The following is a 26,683-nucleotide window of genomic DNA, read 5'->3' as shown; positions in this document are numbered from 1 at the left end:
GCGAATTAACCCATAGACACAGCCCACTGAGTTTCTCGCCGGATCTTCTCAGTGGGTCGCGTTTCCGATCCGGTGGTAGACTCTGCGAAGCACTGCTCTTGCTAGGGTTCGTGTTAGCATCGTCGTCAGGTTTGAGCCCCGTGAGCTCACCTACTAGTTACGGTTACGCTAGAATAGCCTCTCTAGGCTACCAGCTTAGGTAGGAGAAAAAAAAAATTTTTCACGCCTTTTTCACAAAAATGTAATTTTCTGACTCCTTGATAAGACGCCCCACCAAACCATCACTGACGCAGGATGATGACCACGTTGTTTGTACCTTTCCGACCATTTGAGCAGCTTATTTAGAACTTTTTATCATTTTATCATTTTGTTTCTAGTTTCTAGTGTGCCTTTTTTTTATCGGTAAAGAGGATATTTCTGTGCCTTTCACTTGCGTATCGCGACAGAAGGCGTTTGGATCGATCCACTCTCTTTAATTGTAAAGATTGATTTAGGGCATGTCCTGTATATTGACGATAAGCACCGAGCTTCAGGTCTTCTTTTATAATATACGACAGAGTCCTAGCGAGAATCTTCATTTCTTGCGATAATTTTTTTTGCTTCCTAATAGGGTTTCGACGAATTCTGGCTTTAACAGCATTAACAGCCTTTGTAGCTCTAACAGGACTCGGCCGCCCCGATTTTTTCTGGTCTTCGACAGACGAGGCGTTGTTGTATCTCTTGATAGTACGATATACGAACATACGAACATATGACTGATAACAAGCTTTTGAAGTTTCTGGAATACGACCGACGGCTCCATACCCACTTTGCGCAACGCGATCACTGCAATCCTATTTTCTCCAACACCCCATTCCATATTGTAATTGGATAATGAACACGAAAAAATATGTGAAACGGCGCAAAACCGAAAAAAGATTTTAAAATAATATACGTGTTCCAAATTCAAAATAATTAAAAAGTTGAAAAAAAGAAAAGTTTTATGTAACAGTATTTATGGCCAGAGTAGTTAATGTACACATAATAATACATTAATATTAGACGTATATACATACATACTTCGTCTACTATATTAAACTTTATCAAAATTTAAATATGACATCAAAGGTAAGTAATATTAATTAAATTTAAGTAAAACATATTCACGTTTTATTTTGCAGACATTGAATCGTTTTATTAAAATATATAGTCCTCATTTTCAATCTCTTTGCAAGTAAAACATTAATAGCTGAAAATAAAATGAACTGTATCTTTTGAAGAAACAGTAAACATGGACTTGTTAATGATTTTTATAGCTTTAATAACTTGAATTAAAATTTTGTGTTATCGCCGCCGATGACACCGAATGACGCCGAATATGTACACTGTACACATTTATAGTTTATTTATAGTATATGTGATGCAGACAGCAATATGTAAAAAGTTAAATGTTATTGCAAGATAGGGTCACAGAAGTGACCAACAATTTATCAATTCCGCTACTCAAAACGACTGATATCGATGAGCTCGACGAATATAGAGCTGAAAATCGCCATGCGTGCCTGTTGAGAATTTTGTTCGATGCAGGTCTACTGCATCGTGAAACATTATTATGGTATGGTGTGGTGTGGTGTGGTGTGGTGTGGTGTGGTGTGGTGTGGTGTGGTGTGGTGTGGTGTGGTGTGGTGTGGTGTGGTGTGGTGTGGTGTGGTGTGGTGTGGTGTGGTGTGGTGTGGTGTGGTGTGGTGTGGTGTGGTGTGGTGTGGTGTGGTGTGGTGTGGTGTGGTGTGGTGTGGTGTGGTGTGGTGTGGTGTGGTGTGGTGTGGTGTGGTGTGGTGTGGTGTGGTGTGGTGTGGTGTGGTGTGGTGTGGTGTGGTGTGGTGTGGTGTGGTGTGGTGTGGTGTGGTGTGGTGTGGTGTGGTGTGGTGTGGTGTGGTGTGGTGTGGTGTGGTGTGGTGTGGTGTGGTGTGGTGTGGTGTGGTGTGGTGTGGTGTGGTGTGGTGTGGTGTGGTGTGGTGTGGTGTGGTGTGTGTGGTGTGGTGTGGTGTGGTGTGGTGTGGTGTGGTGTGGTGTGGTGTGGTGTGGTGTGGTGTGGTGTGGTGTGGTGTGGTGTGGTGTGGTGTGGTGTGGTGTGGTGTGGTGTGGTGTGGTGTGGTGTGGTGTGGTGTGGTGTGGTGTGGTGTGGTGTGGTGTGGTGTGGTGTGGTGTGGTGTGGTGTGGTGTGGGTGTGGTGTGGTGTGGTGTGGTGTGGGTGTGGTGTGGTGTGGTGTGGTGTGGTGTGGTGTGGTGTGGTGTGGTGTGGTGTGGTGTGGTGTGGTGTGGTGTGGTGTGGTGTGGTGTGGTGTGGTGTGGTGTGGTGTGGTGTGGTGTGGTGTGGTGTGGTGTGGTGTGGTGTGGTGTGGTGTGGTGTGGTGTGGTGTGGTGTGGTGTGGTGTGGTGTGGTGTGGTGTGGTGTGGTGTGGTGTGGCGTGGTATAGCACGGTATGGCATGGTATAGCACGGTATGGCATGGTATAGCATGGTATGGCATGGTATGGCATGGTTTTTTTTTTTTATTGCTTAGATGTGTGGACGAGCTCACAGCCCACCTGTTGTTAAGTGGTTACTGGAGCCCATAGACATCTACAACGTAAATGCGCCACACACCTTGAGATATAGTTCTAAGGTCTCAGTATAGTCACAACGGCTGCCCCACCCTTCAAACCGAAACGCATTACTGCTTCACGGCAGAAATAGGCGAGGCGGTGGTACCTACCCGTGCGGACTCACAAGAGGTCCTACCACCAGTAATTACGCAAATTATAATTTTGCGGGTTTGATTTTTATCCGTACATGGTATGGCATGGTATGGCATGGTATGGCATAGTATGGCATGGTGTGGCATGGTATGGTATGGCATACGGTATGGCGTGGTACGGAATGGTATGGCATGGAAATGGCATGGTATGGCATAGTATAGCTCGGTATGGCATGGTACGGCATGGTATGGAAATAGAGGTTGGCAGCACTATGCGAAATCTGCATGTCAGCTGAGTTTGAACGGGAGTATCACTGGCTAATTTAAGCTCACTTTTGAAATGAAAACTGAATGGTGCGGACGTGCTGCCTAACTCGCTATGTCCTCGGCGTGTTCCAGAGGCGATCTGTTTCCATCCGATTGATGCGTGTAGATTATAATTTTATTAGCTGTTAAATCATCCAAATTCACCTGAAGATTGCACACCGACGAGAACTATTTACGAATAACGTCACGAATCACACGAGTCTTCATTCCCGCAAAGAACCAAAGGGAAACGGGGGTGACTGAAAATCAGCGCTGTTCGATTTATCAACCATGAACAGCAATAGCTGAGCCACCTCCTTTTGCCTTTTTCTCTTTTTTTTTCTTTTCTTTTTTTTGTATTTCATTTTATGATGTGAAAGGCAATAAATGATTTTTATTATTATTATTATATTATTATTAATAATCATGGACAACCACTCACTCGGTCATGAAACATTCATAGTATGTAATAATATAAGTCAGCTATTGCAGCCACTACGACATACATCACACCATCAATTGATACACAGATCTGAGTGTTTAATCTCGCGTTTTTCACGGACGACCTTGCCCATGAAAACTGTTAAGCTACCGAAACTACGGATATAATATTAAAATGAGATTAAACCATAAAAGTAGCCATGATTAAGTCTACAACTCACAAAAACTAAAGATAACACAAGAAACACAATTAGGTCGTGACCTAACAAATAACAAAAAAAAATTACCAAGCAGAAAACGGAGATCAACTTTTCCTATATCATTGCCCTCGCAAAGAAACAAACTAACACAATCTAACGTATAAGCTTCACACGACTTCCAACACAAAGCCACTTGTTTATAACCTACCCTAAAGAGCTGTGATTGCTACAGCGTACTACCAAAATAACAATTAAACTACCCGGAAATGACAAACAAAAATCAAACGTAATCCATTGATTTACGAACTACAGGAACTGTATGTTTTCGTTTGCAATGTAATAAGTAACAAGCAGTTATTCGAGTCACGCGCGGCATCGCGACAAGGGAAATAATGAAGGTAGTAGGGTGTAATGACCAACGGTCTTTAAGATCCTAGCAAAACCCTCCGGGTACAGTTTATTTGGAAGAGCTTTGTCAGGAATATCGGTATCGGCGACACTTGTGTACGATACTCATTGTATATTTGTTTCGTTAATGTAATTGACACTTTGTTATCGACTGTTTATTGATTTATTGTTATTGATGATCGTTAAGGTAAACAATTTTCATAGGGGAACAAGTTTGGGCGAATTGAAGTTGTACCATTGATCCACGAGATAATTTATGAACGTACTTTTTTAATTTATTGCATAGACGGATGGACGAGCTCACGGCCCACCTGGTTTTAAGTGGTTACCGGAGCCCATAGACATCTACAACGTAAACGCTGCCACCCACCTTAAGATATGAGTTCTAAGGTCTCAGTATAGTTACGGATGCCCCACCATTCAAACTGAAACTCATTACTGCTTCACGGCAGAAATAGACAGCGTGGTGGTACCTACCCGTGCGGACTCACAAGAGGTCCTACCACCAGTAATTACGCAAATTATAATTTTGCGGAACATAATTAAATACTAACGAACCGATTTGATGAAACCTAATGTAGATGAAAGCTTTTATTTACATGTAACAAGGGTGGAAATCAATGGTTTCGTGATATGGGTGTATATGGGCGCTAACCGCCATTATTGGCAATAACTAATAATAATTTTTTTGTCAATTTATTCTACGTTTAGATTTATTTGTTATTAGTAACATGAAACTGTTATTTTACCGTGTTTAATATTTAGTAGACACTGTTTTGATGTGAAAATATTCACAAGATGTTTATATTTAATTTATTGTTTAAAAACTGTCAAAATACTTAAATATTAATAAGTATAAATATAAAAAATTAAACTTATTACAATTTACATCACATAATACTATGAATAAATTTTAATATTGCGCCTAATTGTTCATGCAAATGGTGTTGTTGGCGCAATCTATTATCAGATTGGATAATGTTAATGTTTGTTTATTTTACTTGGGAGTCAAGTATAATTCACTTAAAATATTTATTTAGAATATTAAGCTACATTTCATAAATTGTTTGGTATTTTTTCCCCAACTTTTAGCTGGTAGCCTAAGAGGCTATTCTACGACCGGCGTTGGTCAGTCGGGCGTCCTAGGGGTGGCACCGCATGGATAGCTTTGTGAGCTAGGACCTAATAATCATCAGGAAGCAGAAAATCAATCTCTCTCTATCAAGTTTTCTATTTGCTTTACAGAACACTATTACCTTTCCCTGATGATTGCCCTTCCGATACGCGCGCCTCTCGTGGTGATTGTTCGAAGTTCTGCCAGAGTGGCTTTGCATCATCATTACAGTAGATGGCGCCACACACATACTAAATAGCATTAACTATTAAAATTTTACTTTAATTATTATAATAATACAATCACTCCACCAGTGGTTTATTTCGCTATAATTTATGAAATATAGCGATCTGTAATGTTGAAAATATAATGTAATAGTAGAAGAAGTGCTAAGCGTCTCAGTATAGCTGCTTCAAAATACAATCGAGACATCGATGTATTAAATTGAGTGGTGGAAGACTAATTCTTTCTAGAAAACAAAAACAGAAAGTCTAGAATTTAAACTTACATCTAGTTCAGAGTACTTATAGCATTGAAATCATCGCCCACTTAATGCGCAATCCCAGGAAAATGATATGTTAGATATTATGTGTTGTTCTTAAACCGTATTTAAAAAAAGTATCGTCAGCAATAAACACCGTCTTGCTAGTGCTGAGCTTTCCTTATATGTGAGTAGGTAAATAATGTGAGCGTCATAACGTTAGTTTGCGACCCATAGCAAGTTGCCATAGCTGCCGCTAACTAGACCCCTAACCGGCTGGCTACAATAGGCGGTTATGGGTCAAACACACACCATCCGCGCTCTAGTCACTTCCTAATGGGACCACCTGATTAACTCTCAGTGCTGTTAGTTGCTTCACATTCTAAGCATAAACCAAAACTAAGGCTTTTGCTTATGCGGTTGATCGTACGCACGGCTCACCTGTTACTCATCGAAGAGTTCAACTCGACACTTGGCTAATAAGATCATCCACATCCCACCCGCGCTAGCAGAACCAGAAGAACCAGAGCTCACTACCTGTTAACGCTGGATAGTTCAGCGGATCACCAGTAATCACACCATAAATAATTAAGGCACTGATTATTTCCACGACAGATTGGTGATCACTAAAATTGATAACACTGCCATCTGTGAGTAATTATTGTGACTAAATCAAATAATCACATTTTTTTGACAAAGATTTTAGTTTTTCAAGGAAATAATAGATGGATTTTGATATTGCAGGCTTACGAAAAACCAAAACTTTAAATTAAGAACCTCAAGCTCTATGCAGACGTCGCTTAGTTTAAATTATTAATAAAACAAGCTATCGGCGTTCGGTTGCATGCTATAAAAATAGTTTTTCATTTTAGAATGAGCTTAGTTCGACTTTACAAACCAAAACCGGTACCTAACGTCGTTGTCTTAAAAACTATAACTTTTTACTTCATAAAACAGAATTAATTGGTAGAATTTTCCAGATTGTTAAATCAAAAAGTACATAGCTATTAGTTTGACAACAACGATATCCGTCTTACATTTAAACTAGGTACCTTTTACTAAAAACACGCTTTAAGTTATTAGATCATTGACATTTCTCGGAAACGTCTTTTGATGCTAAATTTAAACTCGATAAAATGTAAACATTGAACGCCATCTTTATGATAGCTGAGAACGAGATAAATTTTGCAAAAAGGTCGTCTCAAACGAGTTTCATTTTGTTATGCTTTAAAGAAGTCGAACCATATAATTAACAAAATATTAGTGGTCAATGCTTGGTCTATCCTAGAAGGACCGGTTTTTTTGAATTATCGAAATGCATTCTTGACTGTAAATGTTGCACAGTTACCTACATATAGGTAACTTTTTTATATCTCATATTAAATATCTAGGATTAACAATCCGGATTACCTACTTAGAGTAGCAAATTTATATTATGAATTCCTCATACGTATTTATAAAAAAACTAGCTTTACCTTCCGCTTCGCTGGGCATTTAAAATTAACATTATTATTTCTCATCCCCACAAAGATTCTCATCATTAACGCCCCCGCAACTGGTGTAGGGAGTCCAACACTCATATTAATATTAGCCTATCCATTAAGTACTTGTATTTTCTACATGGATACCAAGTTTCAAGTCAATCGGATACATGGTTCAGTAGTTATAACGGAACATCCGGAAAAACCACTGTAGATTTATATATTATATTAGTATAGATATACTTGTAGGTATAACGAAGGAAAGAAAAAAACTTCCACCAAGCGGGTGACTGACTTGGTAGGCTGAAGGTCCTAACATTGTTGTTTGAACTTTGATATATGCAGACTTATCTTGAAAATGTAGTAAGCGAGATTCAGGCATCTGTCAAATATCTTGTGTTGTATCATGACTATCTTTTTTTTTTTTTCCTACCAATGCTGATAGAATTGACAGGCTATTCAGCTTCTCCTTGACGTGTAGGTGAGCTCACGGGCCTCAGACCGCGAGTGTTGCTAACACTGGCACAAGCAAGAGCAGTGCTTCGCAGAATCTTCTACCACCTGATCGGAAACGTGACCCACTGATAAGATCCAACGAGAAACTCAGTGGGCAGGTTGTTTGAACTTGTAGGCAGACTTATCTTGAAAATATCGTAAGTGAGATTCAGGCATCTGCAAATATCTTGTGTTGTATGATGGCTACCACCGCATACTTAAGGGGTATTTAAGTCATGCCATTTCTTGCCACAATACCTATAGGAATTTATCGGGCGTCTTACATATTAGAGTCTAACAATTAGACCGCGACTGCTTTACGTACCAACAGAAGGGATTTCGTCGGTAGGTTTAAACTAGTTATTAAAAAATACTTTTATGTTTTTATTTATTTAAATACTTAGTCAGTTCTCTTTGAGTAAGCTCTTATTTATTCTTCATAGTCACGCAACACTAAAGACGCTAAAATATATTATTATTTTTGCATTCTCAACGGAGACGTATTTCGGAAGCTATAAGGATGAAACTCCTTTGTCAATAATAAACGATAGTCAGTTACAAGTTCAAGCTTCAGTTTCCGGACGTCAAGCCTCTAGAACTTCTGGACGGGACCACTTGCTATTTAATTCTAAGCAGAGATTACCAACAATAAAATAATTTTACTAATATATAGTTACTAATATTATATATAATATACTAACATAATATATAATATATATATAATATACTATTTATAATAGTATGTGTACCGGTTTTATAAGGCGCATTAGTTATAATGAACAACATTACCCTTAAAGCATTGCTTTACTAATCCTTGATGCACTATAGTACTTGTGGTAGAACCTGTTGTGAGTCCGCGCGGGTGGGTACCACCACCCTACCTATTTCTGCCGTGAAGCAGTAATGCGTTTCGGTTTGAAGGGTGGGGCAGCCGTTGTAACTTCCTTGAGACCTTAGAACTTATATCTCAAGGTGGGTGGCGCATTTACGTTGTGGATGTCTATGGGCTCCAGTAACCACTTAACACCAGGTGGGCTGTGAGCTCGTCCAGCCATCTAAGCAATAAATAAAAAAAATTCAATTATTGATTTTAGAGAAAACAAAAACTAAAAAAACGATTCCGTTGTCCGTGACCACGAAAACTGTAAAGTATTTGAAAAACTAAAGTAATCGAAACTGTAAGGTATTCAAAACTGTAAAATATTCGTAACTGTTAAGTATTGGAAACGAAAAATTTTAATAACGTAACATATATTCGAACGAAGTCAATAAACTCAACTCGAAAATCATTACATGCGTAAGTTAATAAAATAAATGCATAAATACAAATCGTACGAACTGATAAAGTTCACATACGTAATATACAATATTTCCGAAAAAAGACCTCTTCTATATCTGCAGCCTGCATCTAATCACGAAATGGAAAATGGGATTTTGTACGTACACAGTAAATAAATAGACATCATAATGTGAATGCCTACACCCATCAGTGATATGAGGTCTACGTCTATTTTAGATGGGCTGTGCGCTCGTCCACCCATCTAGACAATAACAAAAATACATTATGTATCCACACGGATAACATCCGCCGTCCGTTATGTGTTACGGTTTTAAGCCAATAAACACAATCGGGATTTTGATCGCTCCTCAAGGTAGAATCCATGATTGTTACGAAACCAGTACTGAGTTAATATACCTGGATACTCATATTTAATATTTTAACGTCGAGTCAATTGAGAACACAGCGCATTCATCACATTAAGCCTAAATTTACCAAAACATAAAAACGCTTACATTCAAAGAGTTGCACGCATACAACAAAATAAAGCCTGAAAAAAAAAAGGATGCGTGTACTTTACAAGCGCGTAAGAAGTTAAACTTTATTTTTTTTAATTTTTTCCTTTATATCTTCTTTTTTACGAGTGTACATGCGCGAAAGTTCACCTGCGGCTATATTCAGACTCACCACGTCGGTCGTATTGTAATGAGCGATTTAGTGGGCAACTTCATTCTGTTAATTTTGTGTCACGGTGCGCGCGCATCGTAAAATTTCACTCTCATCAATTTTTCATAACGCGCCTAAAGAAGTATAACTTCAATTAAACCTAATAAAATTGACTACCTAGATAAACGTTCGAAACCCCTGGAGTAACTCAGACGGGTTCAGTCAACCCTCGCGCTTCCCGGTCCCTCATTGCACTCCGGCGCAGTCATTGCAACGCACCAACGCAAATACAGAACAAGGTGAGTTCTAATATTATTCCATTCAAAATCATATCAAAAACAAATGAAATTTGTAAAAAGATATAGCTATATACATATATTCACGATCTAAAAAGTAAAAAAAACTAGACTAGAGCGATGTATAAATAAGTCTTTATATATTATACGTTTTCTGAAGTTACATTGAAACAGTTTGCTACTAGTTTTATATCGTAAGGCGACTCTCATCTATATATTAATACGTGAAGGAAAAACTTTGTATCCCTTTTTACGAAAATTGCCCGGACGGAGTAGTATGAAATATCCCACACTTATAGAGAATATAGAGTAGGAGTGCACAATGTTTATATTTTTTTAAATTATGCCTAAAAAATACATTAAATCAATAAAAAAAACATTACAAACACTCCCATATATGTATTTGACGCACATACGCATGCATGATATTTATTTATTGTCAAACTTTTGTTCTTGACGTCTGTGGTCAAATTGAGAATACATTAAATATTGTTTGTCTTTATTAATATTTTTCTATAGTGTAGTCTTGACGAAATTTGTTTATAGAATAGTCTTTGAAAATAGAATCATAATAGTGTACAAACTTTTAATTTCAATTAATTATAGTCGAATTTCGACTACCGGGCGACCACTAGTTGCATTCAAAATCATATTTAAAACAAATAAAATTTGTAAAAAGATATAGCTATATACATATAATCACGCTCTAAAAAGTAAAAAACTATGTATAATAAACCTTTACGGTAAATATGTATTAAAATTCAAACAAAAATTTAAATTCATTCGATCTACGAATTAGCAATTCAGCACCGAAACTTGTCTAATATAATGTTTTTATTAAGTTTTTCGGAGCAATACGCGCATATGGTATAACTTTTCTAAAATTACATTAAAACCGTTTGGTACTAGTTTAATACATAGTGTACGCGATTCACCCTCATTATAAACAATCAGTAAATACCAATCAACTTTTTATATATTTTAGATTATAATATTTTAAATTTCTACCTGAGAAACCATTCATAGTAGCTCATTTTAATTAATCACTTAAACACTTTCGAATTAATTCACATATTCTATAGACAAGTTCACTCAAAGTTTAGCGTCTTAATTTTTTAAATATTCACTTATACACGTGTTTGCCTAAGTTTTGGAATTTGACACGAACTTGATTCGAAAATATGAAATATTTAAAGAAAAGCTTTGAAAAGATTAAGAGGAAATAATACTTAATTATTTTTATTTTTGCCCATTTCAAAACAAATCTTAAAATTTTATTTAAATCACTAATTAATTCAAGAGATTAATTTATTCGCGTAATACTCGTATTTCAGATGCAGTGCTTCATATGCGTCACGTACATGATTGTACTATGCACAGTTAATCCTACAAAAACAAGAGAAATAGGAATTGGACACAGCAAGCGTTCGCTCTTTCACGACGTTTTGCAATCCTTCAGGATCCACGCTCATCTACCCGAAGACGTAAATCAAAATGAGGAGAACAACATAGCTCAGAATTATGTCAAATATGTCCTTGAAAATGACCGGCAATTGCAAGGATACAAAGATCTAATGCCCAGAAGAAACGACCGACTAGAAATGCCACCTATGAAATTCCGGTACCCGAAAAGTCTTCGCGTAAATAAAAATGACAACAAACCAAACTTGAAACAGATTAAAACAAATTTGAATATGATTATGAATAATAAAGATAAATATGCTAATGGAAATTCCGATGTAAAAGGAATGCTTGCTTTACAAAGTGAACGTGATTCACAAAAACCACAACACACTTCTTTAGTTAGTTCCAAACAGAATCCACTTGGTAATGAAGATTCTCAAAGTGAGAGTCAAATAGTAGTACTAACTAATGATTCAGATTTCGGTGAGATTGACTTCGACGATTTAATTACTACAAATCCTATGGAGAAAAAAAATACAAAAAATTATGCGGATAACAATAACGATCCCGTTACAATTGCAGGACAGAGCATGAACGTATTAAAAACCAAGGAAAAGAAAATTGATGAAGACATGATTATGTGTGAAACAAAAGAAAATAACTTTAAGAAAAACGCTAAAACTGACTTTAGCAAAATTATGCAAATTGTCCGTAAAATGCTAAACTATCACTGATATTATAATATAATAGTTGTCCTCAACTTAAGTAGATTATTTAAAATTATTAAAAATACTGTGTCAATTCTTCGTCTGATATCATATTCTTTAATATTTACGAAAGGCATTTAGAATATTTTTCTATATTAATCCTAATTAGCTTAAGTATTTTGTTAAACATCCGGTAGAATGTAGTCAGAAGCTATTTATAAACAATAAATAGATTTAAATTAAACAATGTACGTTTCTATATCCGAAACGGATAAATATATATAATACATACTTGAGACCTTAGAACTTATATGCTGGTATGCTTATATGCTGGAACTTATAAGCTGGGTGGGGCATTTACGTTGTAGATGTCTATGGGCTCCATTGACCACTTAACACCAGGTGGGCAATGAGCTAGTCCACCCATCTAAAAAATATATGTATTTTACTAAACTTACTTTTTTTTATAAGATAATATTCTATGAATATTGAAATGCAAAAAAATAATTTCATGTGTTTTTGAGAATCCACCCAGTACTCCCTGTTGTTTTTTCAAACAATCGTTTGAGTCGTCTATTATCAAAGGCGGCAATCTGTACATTTGGACAAAAATTTTTTATTGATATGTCAATACAGATTTATTTGAATATAATCGTCTCCTTCAAAGAATACGGTTCAAAACCTGCATGAAATAAAGGTTAATAGTTAACCTGTTATTTATCTAAGATGTCGTTCCGAAGAGTTTTGTGACTGCCAATGGAATACAAAGTCAATAATTCGTTTTTCTGATTTACCAATCATTGTCCAAAAGTCAGATTGCCGCCTTTGATAATAGACGACTCATTTAACCTTTTTATGTGTAAACTAGTAAATCTGCACCGCTTTGGCAGCCAATCGTTAATTTGACTTTTATTAGATCGTTATCAAACCATACGGGATCGGCCAGCTCGGACAATCTGAAGATTTCCCTAAAATTTAATTGAAATCGGTCCAGTCGTTTCGGAATATAAGCACAAATACATGAATACACCAATCGACTTATATCCATATATCGTATAGAAGATAGATAGCACTATGAATAATATTTGGAAAATTGAAACACCCAATTCAAGCAGCTTCCATTTCCTTCAGAGTCCAGTGAGCGCAGTTATCTGATCTGACCAACGGTTTGGTGGCCGGTCGGCGGGTCTTTTCCTTTCTACCTTGCCCACCACAGGCAATTTGTCAAGGTTGTCTGGTGCCCGCCGAGCAATGTGACCAAAGTAACCAAGAACCTTCTGGTAGCAAATCGTAGACAGTCTCGTTTCTATGCGAAGTTACTCGAGGACAGATTGATTGATGGTACAAAGAGCCACGAAGGGTTTTCAAGGACACGACCTTCAGCAATGAATTAGGTATGCGACTAAGAAGAAGAAGAATTCAAGTAACTCAAATACTTCATATACAATCCTTTCTAAACTACTACACTAACTATTAAAAAAAAAAAATGTTGTTATAACTTTAAAAATTCTGATGATATAGAATTAAAATTACCGTTTTCGAATACCGCACGCATTATACTCATCGTTTAATGAATCACCGAACATTGGGTGTACGACCAAATATTTTGTACTCAAACCACATACAGATCGAACCTTTTGCGGAGACGAACAACGGTGAATACCGTTACGTTACTGTTTGGTTCACTCAGGTTTGTGGAACTTTATAATACAATTTTACTTTTATAGTTTAATGTCTCTTTTGTTTATCTACTAGCGTCAGCAAGCGTTGTCAGAGGTCTGAAAAATATGTGTCCGGCTAAAAATTTAGGTAACCAGCCCGAAAAATCAATTAACTTCCACAGTGAATGAATAACATCGTGTAATAAAATTCAAACCCGCAAAATTATAATTTGCGTAATTACTGATGGTAGGACGCCTTGTGACTCCGCACGGGTCACAAGGCGTCCTACCATCCTACTTCTATTTCTGCCGTGAAGCAGTAATTCGTTTTGGTTTAAAGGGTGGGTAACCGTCGTACTGTTACAACTGAGGCCCAGAACTTCTATCTTAAGGTGGGTGACGTCATATACTTTGTAGATAACTATGGGCTCCTGTAACCACTTAACTCCAGGTGAGCCGTAAGCTCGTCCACCTATGAAAGCAATAAAAGAAATCAAGACAGCGCGGCTAATGTGCGCACTTCGCTCATATTTCATTAGCAGCATTTCAGCATCATCATCAACCTACAGATGCCCACTGCTGGATGCAGGCCTCCCTCAAAGTTAACCACAATGGCCGGTCCAGTTCGGCCCGCATCCAATGTTTCCCGCGACCTTTATGAAGTCATAGGTGTACCTCGTGGAGGCCTACCCAAGCTGCGTTTTCCGGTTCGCCACCACACGAGAACTTATTGTCCACAACGCCCACCTGATCTTCAAACAACATGCCCTGTCCACCGCCACTTCAACCTCGTAATCCTTCGGGTTTCACTGGCAACACACACTGGTCAAACCTGCGTCTATCTATTCCTAAAGGTAGATTACTAATTTTTCTGAACTCTGATAGCTACTAAGTAGAAGGAGAGTAGTATGTTTAGTCTACACACCTTACGTAAACTCTTTGGCAGTAGCTATCGACTTGGCTGTGGTCCACGCGTTACTGATCACCATTAGCCACGATCAGCCATCAGATAGGCTGTGTATTCGTCAACCTAAAACAGCAATAATAAAAACAATAACTTCAGTCTATATTCGAACTTAAAATTAAAGGCTAAATCTTAAGGCTCTTCTACATATTTTGTTTTAAACAATTTTATTGTTTTCTTGTACACCAGTCTTAGATCGTTTCATGATAATAACTCTAAATTATATAATATATACTAAATATACGTTATTCGTATTCATTGATAATTTATTAACTTCCTATCTATCTCTACTCTAATATTAAATTAAACCGACCAGATCCATTTCATTCCAAATCATTTCCATCAAAGTAAACGACTAACAGTTTAAATTGTTTATCAAATGTCATCGACTATTTAAATTTGTAACTCTTTGGAATAAAGAGACTGGGAACAAATGATTTTCGATTGATATATTATAGGCTTGATGGTATTAAGGTTAAAGTGTTTATTGCGAAAATACGTTTGTACACACTGCTAAAACTATATAATTATTAGGTAATAGAAGCAACGGATTTGATGACATACCTAATGTTATGTATAATATCCCGCCGATTGTGTGCACTCTTCAGCTAGAAAATCTCATAGAAAATTAGACCCCCGGACAAAAAACACGGTTAAAACTCAGTTCTTATATGAATAAACTCATAAATATCATTATAACAGATAACGTTGTATCCGTAATCAACAAAACCCACTTCATAATGATATTTGAAAATTTATACTAAATGCAGGCTCACGTACTGAATCTCTAAATTCATTAACACTTAAAGTTTGTACCTTGGAGCTTTAATATTTCCAAATGACTTTATACCTGAGACATGTTAACGAATTATCAGGATAGATAATTGTTTATATTCATCTTTCTTGGTCATAAAACCGGTTTGACCACAGCCGTTGCACTAAAGATTGATTTGGAGTTTTTAGCGCTTGGGTGGTGTCGTGTGAATTGCTTTAATTAGTCAATTTAGTGTCAATTTGTGTTTTTTCTGGCTTAAACGTAGTGTGATAGTGGCTAACAACGACTTAGTATTTGAATCAAGTGCAAGAATGGAGAAAAATAAAACACAATCGTCGGATATGCGTTCTTGAGTTCTTGTTAAAAGCCGAATGAGTCCCATTAAATTTACGCTATTTTATTGATATGGATATGGATAATTATATTTTATGGATAATTACCTACCTATAGATTAATAAAACAAATAAGTTAAGCTAAAAGCTGAAGTAACTAAGGGCCGTAATAAAATGCATTCAAGACTTACAAACAAGTGTAATTCTCATGTCACATGGGACACATCATGTGTGTATGGAGCCTCCAGTGATTTACATCAAGTTGACTAGCCTCTCTTCTGCCAATATCGGCAAATTAAAAACCTTTCACTAGATTTTTGCAAGAATCACAAACTCTGTTAATATTTGTTTATATTTAATATTAACTTGTTAATATTTCGTATATTTCTAGAAAGGTTCAAGTACTTTGATATAGTATGAGTCTTTTTAAATTAATAACATATTAAATTTACAAAAAAATCGTAGCGGACAATGTGGAGTTGTCTAATATTAAATAAAATGTATAAATCGTTTTTTATAACCGGAAACACCATTAAATAAAAACATTTGAGAAAAAATTATTATATTTTAACAATTTAAAATGATTTGATAGTTCTTTTTTTTGAATCGTTCGTTGACCTATTTGATTAGTATGTAAATCAAAATATGACGTCATAAACTGAACGGTATCTATCATAAAAATGTATCGTAAATATCCTTATATGTATAAATTTAAGACGATTCTGTGAGCAATAAGAATTGCCAGCTCTAGCAAATGCCTTCATGTTCAGGAACTGTTCTAATCACCGCGTACCAAAATAGAATATCACTGCTAGCGATGCGGCTATAGACTAAATCAATAGACTCAGTTTGTAAAATGTAAACAATCTAAAACTTGGGTTTTCTGTGTATCTTCAACTCACCATTAGCACTGCTTTAAACACTCGTTACTAATATTATAAATAGAATTAATAGTTATAGTAGTAAAAAATAATAGTTTGGTAAAGTAACTATAAATTTCAGGATATATCTTGAACCGGTATCATATCGTGTATATCATGCATCAATTCGATAAATACTAATTTAATTACAAAATACAATGCCGCTTTAATGAACGTATTCACGTTGTGCTTTCTAGACGACGACCTCGTTCTTATATTTAGTGCAATAGGAAAAAAGAAAAACAACTTTTTCGTGCTCGTGTTCGAGGACGTGCAGGATATGGGACTGGGTAGCCCAAGACGATAAAGGCCAGGTCTAATTATAGTAGAAGTCCAACCACTACCCGACACTCTCGCCCGATTTCCACCCGAGACAGTCATCATCATAATCGCTGCTCTTGGCAGAGCAGTTGTGGTCATGTGGAATTCTTGCCTATAAAGCCTTGACAGATGTTTTCCATAGTTTGCGAACCGAGGCCCACCGCACACACTCGTTATGTGGGGTTTCAGTAAGGTATTTCACCTGATCAGTCCAACACATGGGGATTCGTCCACGAGATCTCTTACCATTGACCCTACCCTGAACAACAAGTTTCTCTATAGACTCTGCTGGCCGTCGTGATACGTGTCCAAAATATCGAAGGATCCTGGATTGCACTGTTGACGATAACCTATGAGAGATATTTAGTTCTTCAGTACCCGGGAACTAAAAATAATCTAATAACCGACGGTCATTTAAGGGTGGGGCTTTAACTAAACTACATTTACATTTTCGCTTGGCGTCATCAAGACCAAATTCGTATTCGCCTTAAGTAGATCAACGGTTAATGAAGTTTCGTATTGTATTTTGGAAGCCTTTTATAAACAGGATCAAATTTGGCTTGTTGTAAAAGGTCACTAAAATAGCGTGATCACATCGCGCGACTAAATAGCCAATTGCCATTTTAAGTATGGACTAATCGAGGATATTTATGCAAAGCCATGTTTATAATGAGGTTTTTTTATAATTGTCATTTACACTGATACATAAGCCCCAGCTTAAATAGTCCTAAATTCTGATGGGAAGTGTCTAAAGTCTTAAGAGGTGATACTTAACGATATGTTTGACGTTGTTTTAATATTGACATTTTTTTGTTACTGTAGCTTGGCGAACAAGTTCATCTGTCGCTGTATAAGGGTTACCGTTGCCTTAAAATCTCACAGATTTAATGTGGCTATCCAAAATGCGAAACATATCCGTAATATGCACGATAACACCTACACCATTTGCCCCACCCCCTTTTCGGCCAGCCCATACCGTAACCTCGGTAGGTCCAGCAGGCGTCACGCTCGATAGAAGTATAACATTCTGTTCCCATATTATTAAAACAGAAGTGATAAGGCTATCAAACCCTTGAAATCGAAACGACCGTCTACTTTGCCGCACAAATCGACGGTGGTGCCAATGCGAGCTTACAACACACCGCAAGTAAAAACACTGCACGATGTGCATTACTTGCGATGAACCATTAGAAAGACCGCCTTGATCTTTGGAGCGCAAAATTTAAATTAAGAACCGCTCGCCTCCAAACTTTTCGTGAATAAATCCGAGGCCGTCGAACAATTCATTTAACCCTTTGACTACCATGTAGGTTACTGGTGCCCTACGTGACGAACTGAAGTAATTATCTGAATTTCTGTTACTAAGCCCCTGGATTGCTTAACTTTGCCTTCTTTTGTTTATAATGTACCTATGTTTTAGTCTTTTAGGTCTCTTAGAGATAGATTCAGTCTCAGTATCTTCGGATTCGTCGTTCCCAGAGTCTACTCGATATTCCAGTGCCTTAGTAAGAAGATCAAAGAGAGAACACCGGTCATCGTTCTCGTCGAACCCGTTGCTTGCGACGAAGGGCTCAGCGAGTAAATTAACCCACAAACACAGCCCATTGTGTTGCTCGCCGGATCTTCTCAGTAGGTCGCATTTCGGGATCCGGTGGTAGATTCTGCAAAGCACTGCTCTAGCTAGGGTTAGTGTTAGTAACGTCGTCAGGTTTGAGCCCCGTGAGCTCACCTTCTTCTTAGGACTACGCTGGAACGGCCTCTCAAGGCCATCAGCTTAGATTTAAAAAAAGAAGAGAAGTCGAAATAATTACTTCAGTGCGCCGTGTAATGCACCGGTGACCTACATGGCAGTCGACGTGTTAATAAGCATCTTAACAGTGTTCATTAGCTTAATTGACAGTTTACAGTTTTAATAAGCACTGCATAATTTTCATTTGGTGTAATTAATTTCAATTCACAATTTAATCCAAGTGTAAAATATAAATGTTCTCTTAGCGTACTATATCTAGTAAAGCTTGATTTCTATAGCGAGTATTTCATTTTTCATTCGCGTTACCTGTTCATAGTATAAAATAATTAAAGAAAATAAAAAGTCGTTTCTTTTCTATTGCCAAGCCCACAACTAAAAAACAGCAATGAGTGAGTGAGTGTTTAGTTTATAAATAAAACAAACAAAAAAAACTGGGAGCAAATCACGCACGGTCATCCGGCCCCAAATTAGGATTTCCTGTGATACCAAAAACTGACATACATACTTATATACGTTTAAACATATACATATATAAATAATTAACACCCAGGCAAAGAGCAAACAAACTTGTTCATCACACGAATGTTTGCCAAATGTGGGAATCGAATCCACAACCTTCGGCGCAACAGTCAAGAAAGCTAGCTACTGCACTATCTAGTCAGTCAACACATACCCATATAGAAAATAGACAATTTATAAAGCTTAACGAAAAGATATATTTAATAGAAACATCGGGAATGGCAGATACTACAACACTTATAATTATAGACGCTTTTACGAGTTGTTTATACAAAGCTATTATTAAAACGATGTGCAAGTCATTGTAAGAAATTTCTAATGACGTTAACACTCATGAGTGCCACAAAACCGCGTCCAATTACCTATTTTAAAAATTAACACAACAAGTGAAAGTGGCACGACTAAAAAAATGTCAATCAATTCTTAGTTACGTTTGCATTGTTTGAAACCTTTCTTTTTAATTTAAAAGTAATATTGATTAAATATTAATTGCAAATACGATTTTAGAAGTCGGATAACGGTTGTCCTATATTGATTCACAACGTGATTGCTCCCGCCGAACTTGAGACGTGAGGTCAAAGTCAGCAATCATACAATGAAGTATTGTGTCTCATCCTTCAAACTGGGGCACAAAACTGCTTCGCTATAGATATAGACAGGTCGGTGGTATTCACCCGTGCAGGCTCACAAAACTTTCCGCCGTCAATTTTTACGCATTTTTTATTTATTGCTGATATGGGTGGACGAGATCACAGCACACCTGCTGTGAAGTGGTTACTGGAGCCCATAGACATGTACGGCGTAAATGTGCCACCCACCTTGAGATATAAGTTCTAAAGTCTCAAGTATAGTTACAACGACTGCCCCACGAGGTCTTACCACCAGTAAATTTTGCATTTCTTTATAATTAGACGTATGTATTATAAAAATTGAAAGCAATTTACAGATATAATTACCATAATAAGATTTCGAATTAAACTTTTTGCACTTTATCAAATATGATAGATAGGATACCGAATTAGATGCGCGGTCGTATATTTCTGGCTTGCCCGTATAATTATCATATATAGCGACCCGCCCTCGCTTCGCTTCGGAAACATTAAAACACACATGAAACCAAAAAAATAAATAAAAAAAAAGTAGCCTATGTTCATCAGGGACAATGTCGGCTTCTAATTGAAAAATAATTTTTCAAATCGGTCCAGTAGTTTCGGAGCCTATTCGAAACAAACAAACAAACAAATCTTTCCTCTTTATAATATTAGTATAGAAAATTGAGTTAGACATTTTATAAATTGAAAACATGGGCGGTGATTTTGCGCCATAACTTTTATTTTTATTATTTTAACATGATAGGCAGACTAGTTCACGGCCCATCAGATGTTACGCGGTCGTCAGCACTACACGTGAATTATCATCAGGTATTGTCATGTCTAGATTTTCTAACGATCTAAAGAGAAACAACTTATACTTATACAATAATTCAGTTTACCGATTATATTTAACTGGTCGTGGCACAAGTATTGTTACAAATCTATATATATACGTGTGTACATTATTTTACGTACAAACCGATCTTCAAATTGATTGGTATTACAAATTTAACGCGAGAAAAACAGCGGGACCAATCTGTAATAAATTAAGTTTACTACAAAATTGTTATCTTAAAATGTTGTATATGAAAACAGACTTAAATAAATATAGTTAATTTTGGTTTTAAGTCATTCTTTTTTTTTTTTTTTTTTTTATGATTGAAGGACTACTGGTGGCCCGGAGGCCTTTCCAGTTTCACCAGGACAGGTGGGCGAGCAAAGGCTCAGCCAGGAGGGGTGGGATTTGCTAACAGCTACCCGAGCGCCTCCGAAGGAGACCTAACAACTCAAGAGTAGCTGCTTCGCGAATGAATCTACTACCGGATCGGAATCGCGACCCGCTGAGAAGATCCGGCGAGAAACTCAGCGAGCTGATTCATGGGTTAGGTTGCACGGCGAACTCTTTGTCGAGTTCGACGAGTACGGTTACCGAGGTCCCTAAGCCTGCTCCTAGAGCTGAAGGCGTCTAGTGCAAACGTTATTGGATCTGAGGGATCCGTAAGGACGTGTCTAGGGCGTCGACGGTGACTGGCTCCTGCATGATCAGGATTCGGGGAGTAGTCAGCGGCGGCTACGATAAGGCGATTATCATGACGCATAGCCTTATCGAAGTACCGTTCCGACGCTGACTTCATGTATTTCTGGATAGATTCGAGGCCCAGGTCGTCGTGTAGGTCAACGTTTCTCACGAACCACGGAGCTCCGACGGCTAACCTGCAAAAGCGGGATTGTAGAGATTGAAGGGTGTCTATGTGTGTGCGGGCCGCGTGAGCGAACACCACACTCGCGTAAGTCATGACGGGCCCTATGCAAGTTTTGTAAAGTGTCACCTTGTTCCGAAGGGACATTTTACTCCGCTTACAGATCATGGGGTAGAGTCTACCGAGAATAAACGCGGCACGGTCACGGACTGATTTTATATGCGGGCGGAATGTCATCGATGCATCCAGGGTAACGCCCAGGTACTTGACCTTCCTGGCCCAGGGTATGGATTGACTAAAGAGAGTAATCGGGGGTGTGAGATTCCTCCTCCTAATACGGGAGGAAATCCGTGTGGAGCTTCCCCTCTGAAATAGCACCGCAGTACTTTTCGCTGGGTTGATGTCTATGCGCCATTTTCGGAACCACTGTCCTAGGGCTAGGGCTGCGCTCTGAAGCTTCTTCGCGATTAGGGACTTGTTTCTACTGGAATAGTAAACAGTCGTGTCGTCGGCGAATAAAGCTAAATGGGTCGGCGGCGACCGGGGAATATCGTTAACGAATAAGCTAAATAGGAGGGGTGAGAGGACAGAGCCTTGCGGGACTCCAGCTGTGAGAGGTCGTGGGGAGGAGCGGGTTCCCTCGACTCGATATCGAAAAGAGCGGTTCGACAAGAAGTCCCGTATGATGAGCACGAGACTATCCGGCACGCCCATGTTGAATAGTTTGAAAATCAAACCGTTGTGCCAGACTTTGTCGAACGCTTTTGCGACGTCGAAGAAGAGAGCTCCCGTGTATAACGGTTTTGGTCGATTAAGCCCCACAAGAATGTGCTCCGTGAGGCGGTGCACCTGTTGAACGCATGAGTGATTTGTACGGAATCCGAATTGTTCATCGATGAGAATGTCCTTGGATGAGACGAAGTCTCTGAGGCGTTTGTAGAGCAGACGCTCATACAGTTTGCCTAAAGACATGAGGAGGCTAATCGGGCGGTAGCTCGTCGGATGATTTTTTGGTTTACCGGGTTTATGTATGCCGATAACGTCCGCTTCTTTCCACACCGCGGGAAAGATACAGTTCGCCATAGCGGCATTGAAAATAGATGCCAACATCACGATGAGTTGGACGGGTAGAAGTTTAATAACGCGGTTGGATATACCGTCGGAACCGGGAGCCTTGCGAGGACGTAGGTCTTTGATCAAGTCTTTAACTTCCATCGGGGTGACGGGTGGTAACGCGTCCGAGGGTGGCAAGGAGACTCTGCGTTCTACCTCACTGTCTACTAATTCTACATGAACAGGGTCCACGGATTGAGTGCTGGGCGTGCACTGGGTTTGCAATGTATCGGCCAGCAGCTCTGCTTTTTCATCATCATCGAACGCCGCGAGTCGGCCTGAGGGGCCTACGAGGGGGGGCATAGTTACTACCGTATCCGATTTGAGAGTACGAGCTAAGCGGTAGTAAGACCTTTGAGAGGGCGCGAGTCTTTCTAAGAAATCAGACCATCTGGCATCTCGGACTTCGGCGATGCGAGACTTTACGTCGCGTTGTAGGGCACGCATTCGAATTCGATTTTCCGCGGTAGGATACCTGTCGTAGGCGCGTATCGAGGCGTTCTTAGCTCTAAGGAGTTCCCTAATATCGTCGGACAATTTGAAGCGGTGAAGGAAGTCCTCCGCTACAACTTGTTTCGATGACCTATCTAATGTCGAGGTGATGTGTGACGTTAAGATGTCTATGGCTTCAGCGGTATCCTGAGGAGACGGGGTAGAGTCCGGGCTAAACGGGAGCGATGGTGGATCAGATTCAGCCAGGCTGATGCCCAGCGTGTGCCAATCCACCACAGTCTTCGTGACGGGAACGAAATCGGGAGCGCGACCGAGCTTCATAACGACGGGACGGTGGTCTGAATCTAACTCTGAAACTACTTCGATCGAGTGTAAGCGCAGAGTTACGTTTTTTAATAACGCTATGTCGAGTATATCCGGGCGATGCGCGATATTTAGCGGGTAGTGAGTCGGGGTTAGCGGAGCGACGATATCGAAGGCGAGATCATCGACTAACGCGTCAAGCCGCCTGCCATTCGGGGTTGTAGTGTGTGAGTTCCACCTGATGTGTTTACAATTTAGGTCGCCCGCCAGAATGACAGAGCTCCCCATGCCGAGCAGCGCCTCGATATCACTGCTTAGAACGATCTTATCCGGTGGAAGATAAACGGACGCGATAACGATCGGCGCGTGTCCCGTCAGTGAGATTCGGCACACTGATGCTTCGATATTAGCGAGCGCGGGAGGATCGAGCGGAACGCAATGCAGGGCTCTTCTATAGTAAATGACGGTACCACCACCACGAGCAGAGAGCCTGTCGTTCCTGACCATGTTATAGTTCGCGATTTTAGGGTCACGGCGCGCGGGCTTAAGTAGGGTCTCCTGCACTAAAAAGATATCAATTTGATGGTCACGCAAAAAGTCAGAAACCTGATCACGTTGATTTGCGAGACCGTAAGCGTTAAAAAATCCTATCGTTACGGATAGGGGCTTTATTCTACTTATATACGCCATTGATTACCGGCGGAGTGAGGGGAGGACGTACGTATTTAATGACGCGTATACGTCGGCGTATTCTTGCACAACGGCGATAAAGTGTTGTGCAGTGGAGGCAGCGCGAATGGCGTCGCCCAAAGCGTTAACGCGCTCAAAGTTGATCGACTGAAAGAAGTCGATCGCTAAAGCGAGATTGTCGGACGCGGTCGGAGGGCAAGTCGCGGGAGAGGGACGAGTCGCGGGGGCGGGACGAATTGCGGAGGAGGGAGTTGTAGCCGTGTTCGTGTACGGCAGCGGTTTCGCCCAGGCCGAGACACTGGGCACCGGCGCCGGAACGAACGCTGGCTTAGCCTGCGACACAGAGGGTGCCGAGGCTTTGATGTCTGGGCCGGAAGCTCGGAGGCGGTTTTGGCGGGCGACGCGTCGATTTATTTTAGGGGCTCGGGGGCATCCGCGGTAATTTGCGGGGTGACCCTGTGTTCGACACAGGACGCAGCTAGGCGGTTCCGTCGCGGTTTTTTGATCGCGAGTGCATAGGGCCGTGGCGTGATCGCCTAAGCACTTGACGCATCGGGGGCGCGCGTGACAGTTACGGGAAGAATGCCCGTATAATTGGCAGTTATGGCACTGGCTAGGTGTGCCTTTCTTGTGTGGGGTTTCGACTGCGATTCCGGAAAGGCTACAGACCGTTCGGATGTTGAATATTTGCTTACCCTCGGGGGTAGGCTGGAGGGCGACGAGAACCATATTATATGGCTCCCTTCCGCGGCCTGTATGCATGCGGTGTACGGAGTTAACCGGTAGGCCTTGTTCGAGAAGGTCGGCCTTAACGAGCTCGGCATCCAACTCTTTAGGGATGCCACGTATAACGACACGGAGTTCGCGCTCCTCCTGGAGCGTATACGTGTGGAAACTTATACGCTCCTTACGGAGGTAAGAAGAGAGGGCCCTATGGTCGTCGGGTGTTCGAACCTTAATTTGAATGCCGTTCGCGAGGTTACGGGCATTCGTGAAATTGATATTTTTGGCCTTAAGGGCCAGAGAAACTCGTTCCCAAGCTGCCTTCTCTTGAAGGATTACCGGGGGAGGGGTCTGGGTTTTATTTTGTGCCACCGGACGCGGCGACGGAGTGGCACGGGCTGGAGGCGCAACGGGAGTCTGAGGGCGGGGGCGCGACGCGTTCGCGGCTTTGCTAATTTTAGCGGCCGCGAGAGCTCGAGACTCCGCGGCACGCTTCTTACCCTTTTGCACCAAGGTGAATCCATCCGTCGATGAGGCGGGGGCGAGGTCGACCTCCATCTCCGAGTCAGAGTCGGAGGACGAGGAGGCGGGCGCAGGTGACCTACGAGTAGATGTTTTGGAGGGTGCGACGGAGGCCGCGGATGATCGCGCTGCTGGAACGGTGACCACGGCGGACGACGCAGCAGTTTTACTCACCAGTATAGGCGACGCGGGAACGGCAGGCACGACGGAGGCTGCGGTGCTCGATGCAGAAGCTTTGCACGCAGGTACAGGCGACGCAGGAGCGGCGAGCTCGGCGGAGTCCACGAGAGGGCTCGCGGTGTGATCGACCTTGAAGGCCTGAAACTCGGAAGTGAGCTTTGGGTAGCGAAGCCGGAGAAATTCCGCAAATACAGCGTCCATGATGGCTACGTGCCCAGGTGGGGCTACCCTGGGTCTTAGAAAACACTCGCCTTGCGGCGAGGCCCCAACTTCTCGGACCTGAGCGGTTCTATTGAACACAGGTGGCGATGCGGCACGATTACTACAGGACAAAGAAAAAAACACAACAAAACGGAAATAACAAAAAGAAACAAAACAATTAAACACTTCCAGGAAGACAGTTTGTCGGCAGATGTACCACGAACACAGAAATAACAAAAGGAAACAAAAAAATTAAAAACTTCCAGAAAAAAACACTTGGTCGGCAGATGTACCACGAACACAGGCCGCGCGAACAATGGCCGGGCTAACAAAAGCCGGGCGAACAAAGGCCGGGCAATCGAGTGGTCGATGAGCACGTTCGCACGTGACGGGTGCCTCTATCGGAATGGATTTAAGTCATTCAAACTCCCTTCTCTAATATACAGACACACAAGCTGAGAGCCTGGTTGTCTATGGTAGCGGATATTTCATAACCAAACCAAACCACTGCCTTGATTAGATGTACTTTGAGAGCCTCCAAACAGTTTCAGTTTGTTTCATCTTAAATAAAAGCTATTTCGCAAATTATTATATAATATATTAGAATAAGATCATGCTCGGGTTCGATGAACTATTCAATATTCATGTAATGGTAATAAAAAACCAAATCAGTTATTAACTCACGTTTTAATACCACCAATAATAACAGGTAGATCTATAAATTTTGCTAGTGCTATTATAACTATATATGATGTTATTCTTGAATCAAATGTAGGTAATTAAGTATTATGTAAAACAATTTTTTTATATCTGCGACAATATTTGAGTCTGCTATTACATCGCTACGAGCGCTTGTAATAAAAATTCTTGCGGGAGTAGCTGGAATAGCTTCTTAGACTACCTATAAATAGGTAGGAAGAAAAAAGTTACATCCTAATATATTTATTGAAGTGGGCCTTATACGATAGA

The 26,683-nt window shown here is 40.0% G+C and overlaps 1 protein-coding gene across 1 annotated transcript; it reads left to right on the top strand.

The window, feature by feature from the left end:
• Positions 1-9,765: 9,765 nt before the first annotated feature.
• LOC114250500 (uncharacterized) lies at positions 9,766-12,241 on the top strand. The gene is made up of 2 exons (XM_089736896.1): positions 9,766-9,886; positions 11,218-12,241. The coding sequence occupies exon 2, from the start codon at positions 11,218-11,220 to the stop codon at positions 12,019-12,021; it is 804 nt and encodes a 267-aa protein (XP_089593022.1). The 5' UTR covers positions 9,766-9,886; the 3' UTR covers positions 12,022-12,241.
• The last annotated feature ends 14,442 nt before the right edge of the window (positions 12,242-26,683 follow it).

Source organism: Bombyx mandarina, chromosome 22, assembly GCF_030267445.1.
Source record: "Bombyx mandarina strain Sakado chromosome 22, ASM3026744v2".
Classification (NCBI taxonomy): Eukaryota; Metazoa; Arthropoda; class Insecta; order Lepidoptera; family Bombycidae; genus Bombyx; species Bombyx mandarina.
The sequence above is the reverse complement of the archived record's forward strand: the minus strand, read 5'-3'. Positions and strand labels throughout refer to the sequence as shown.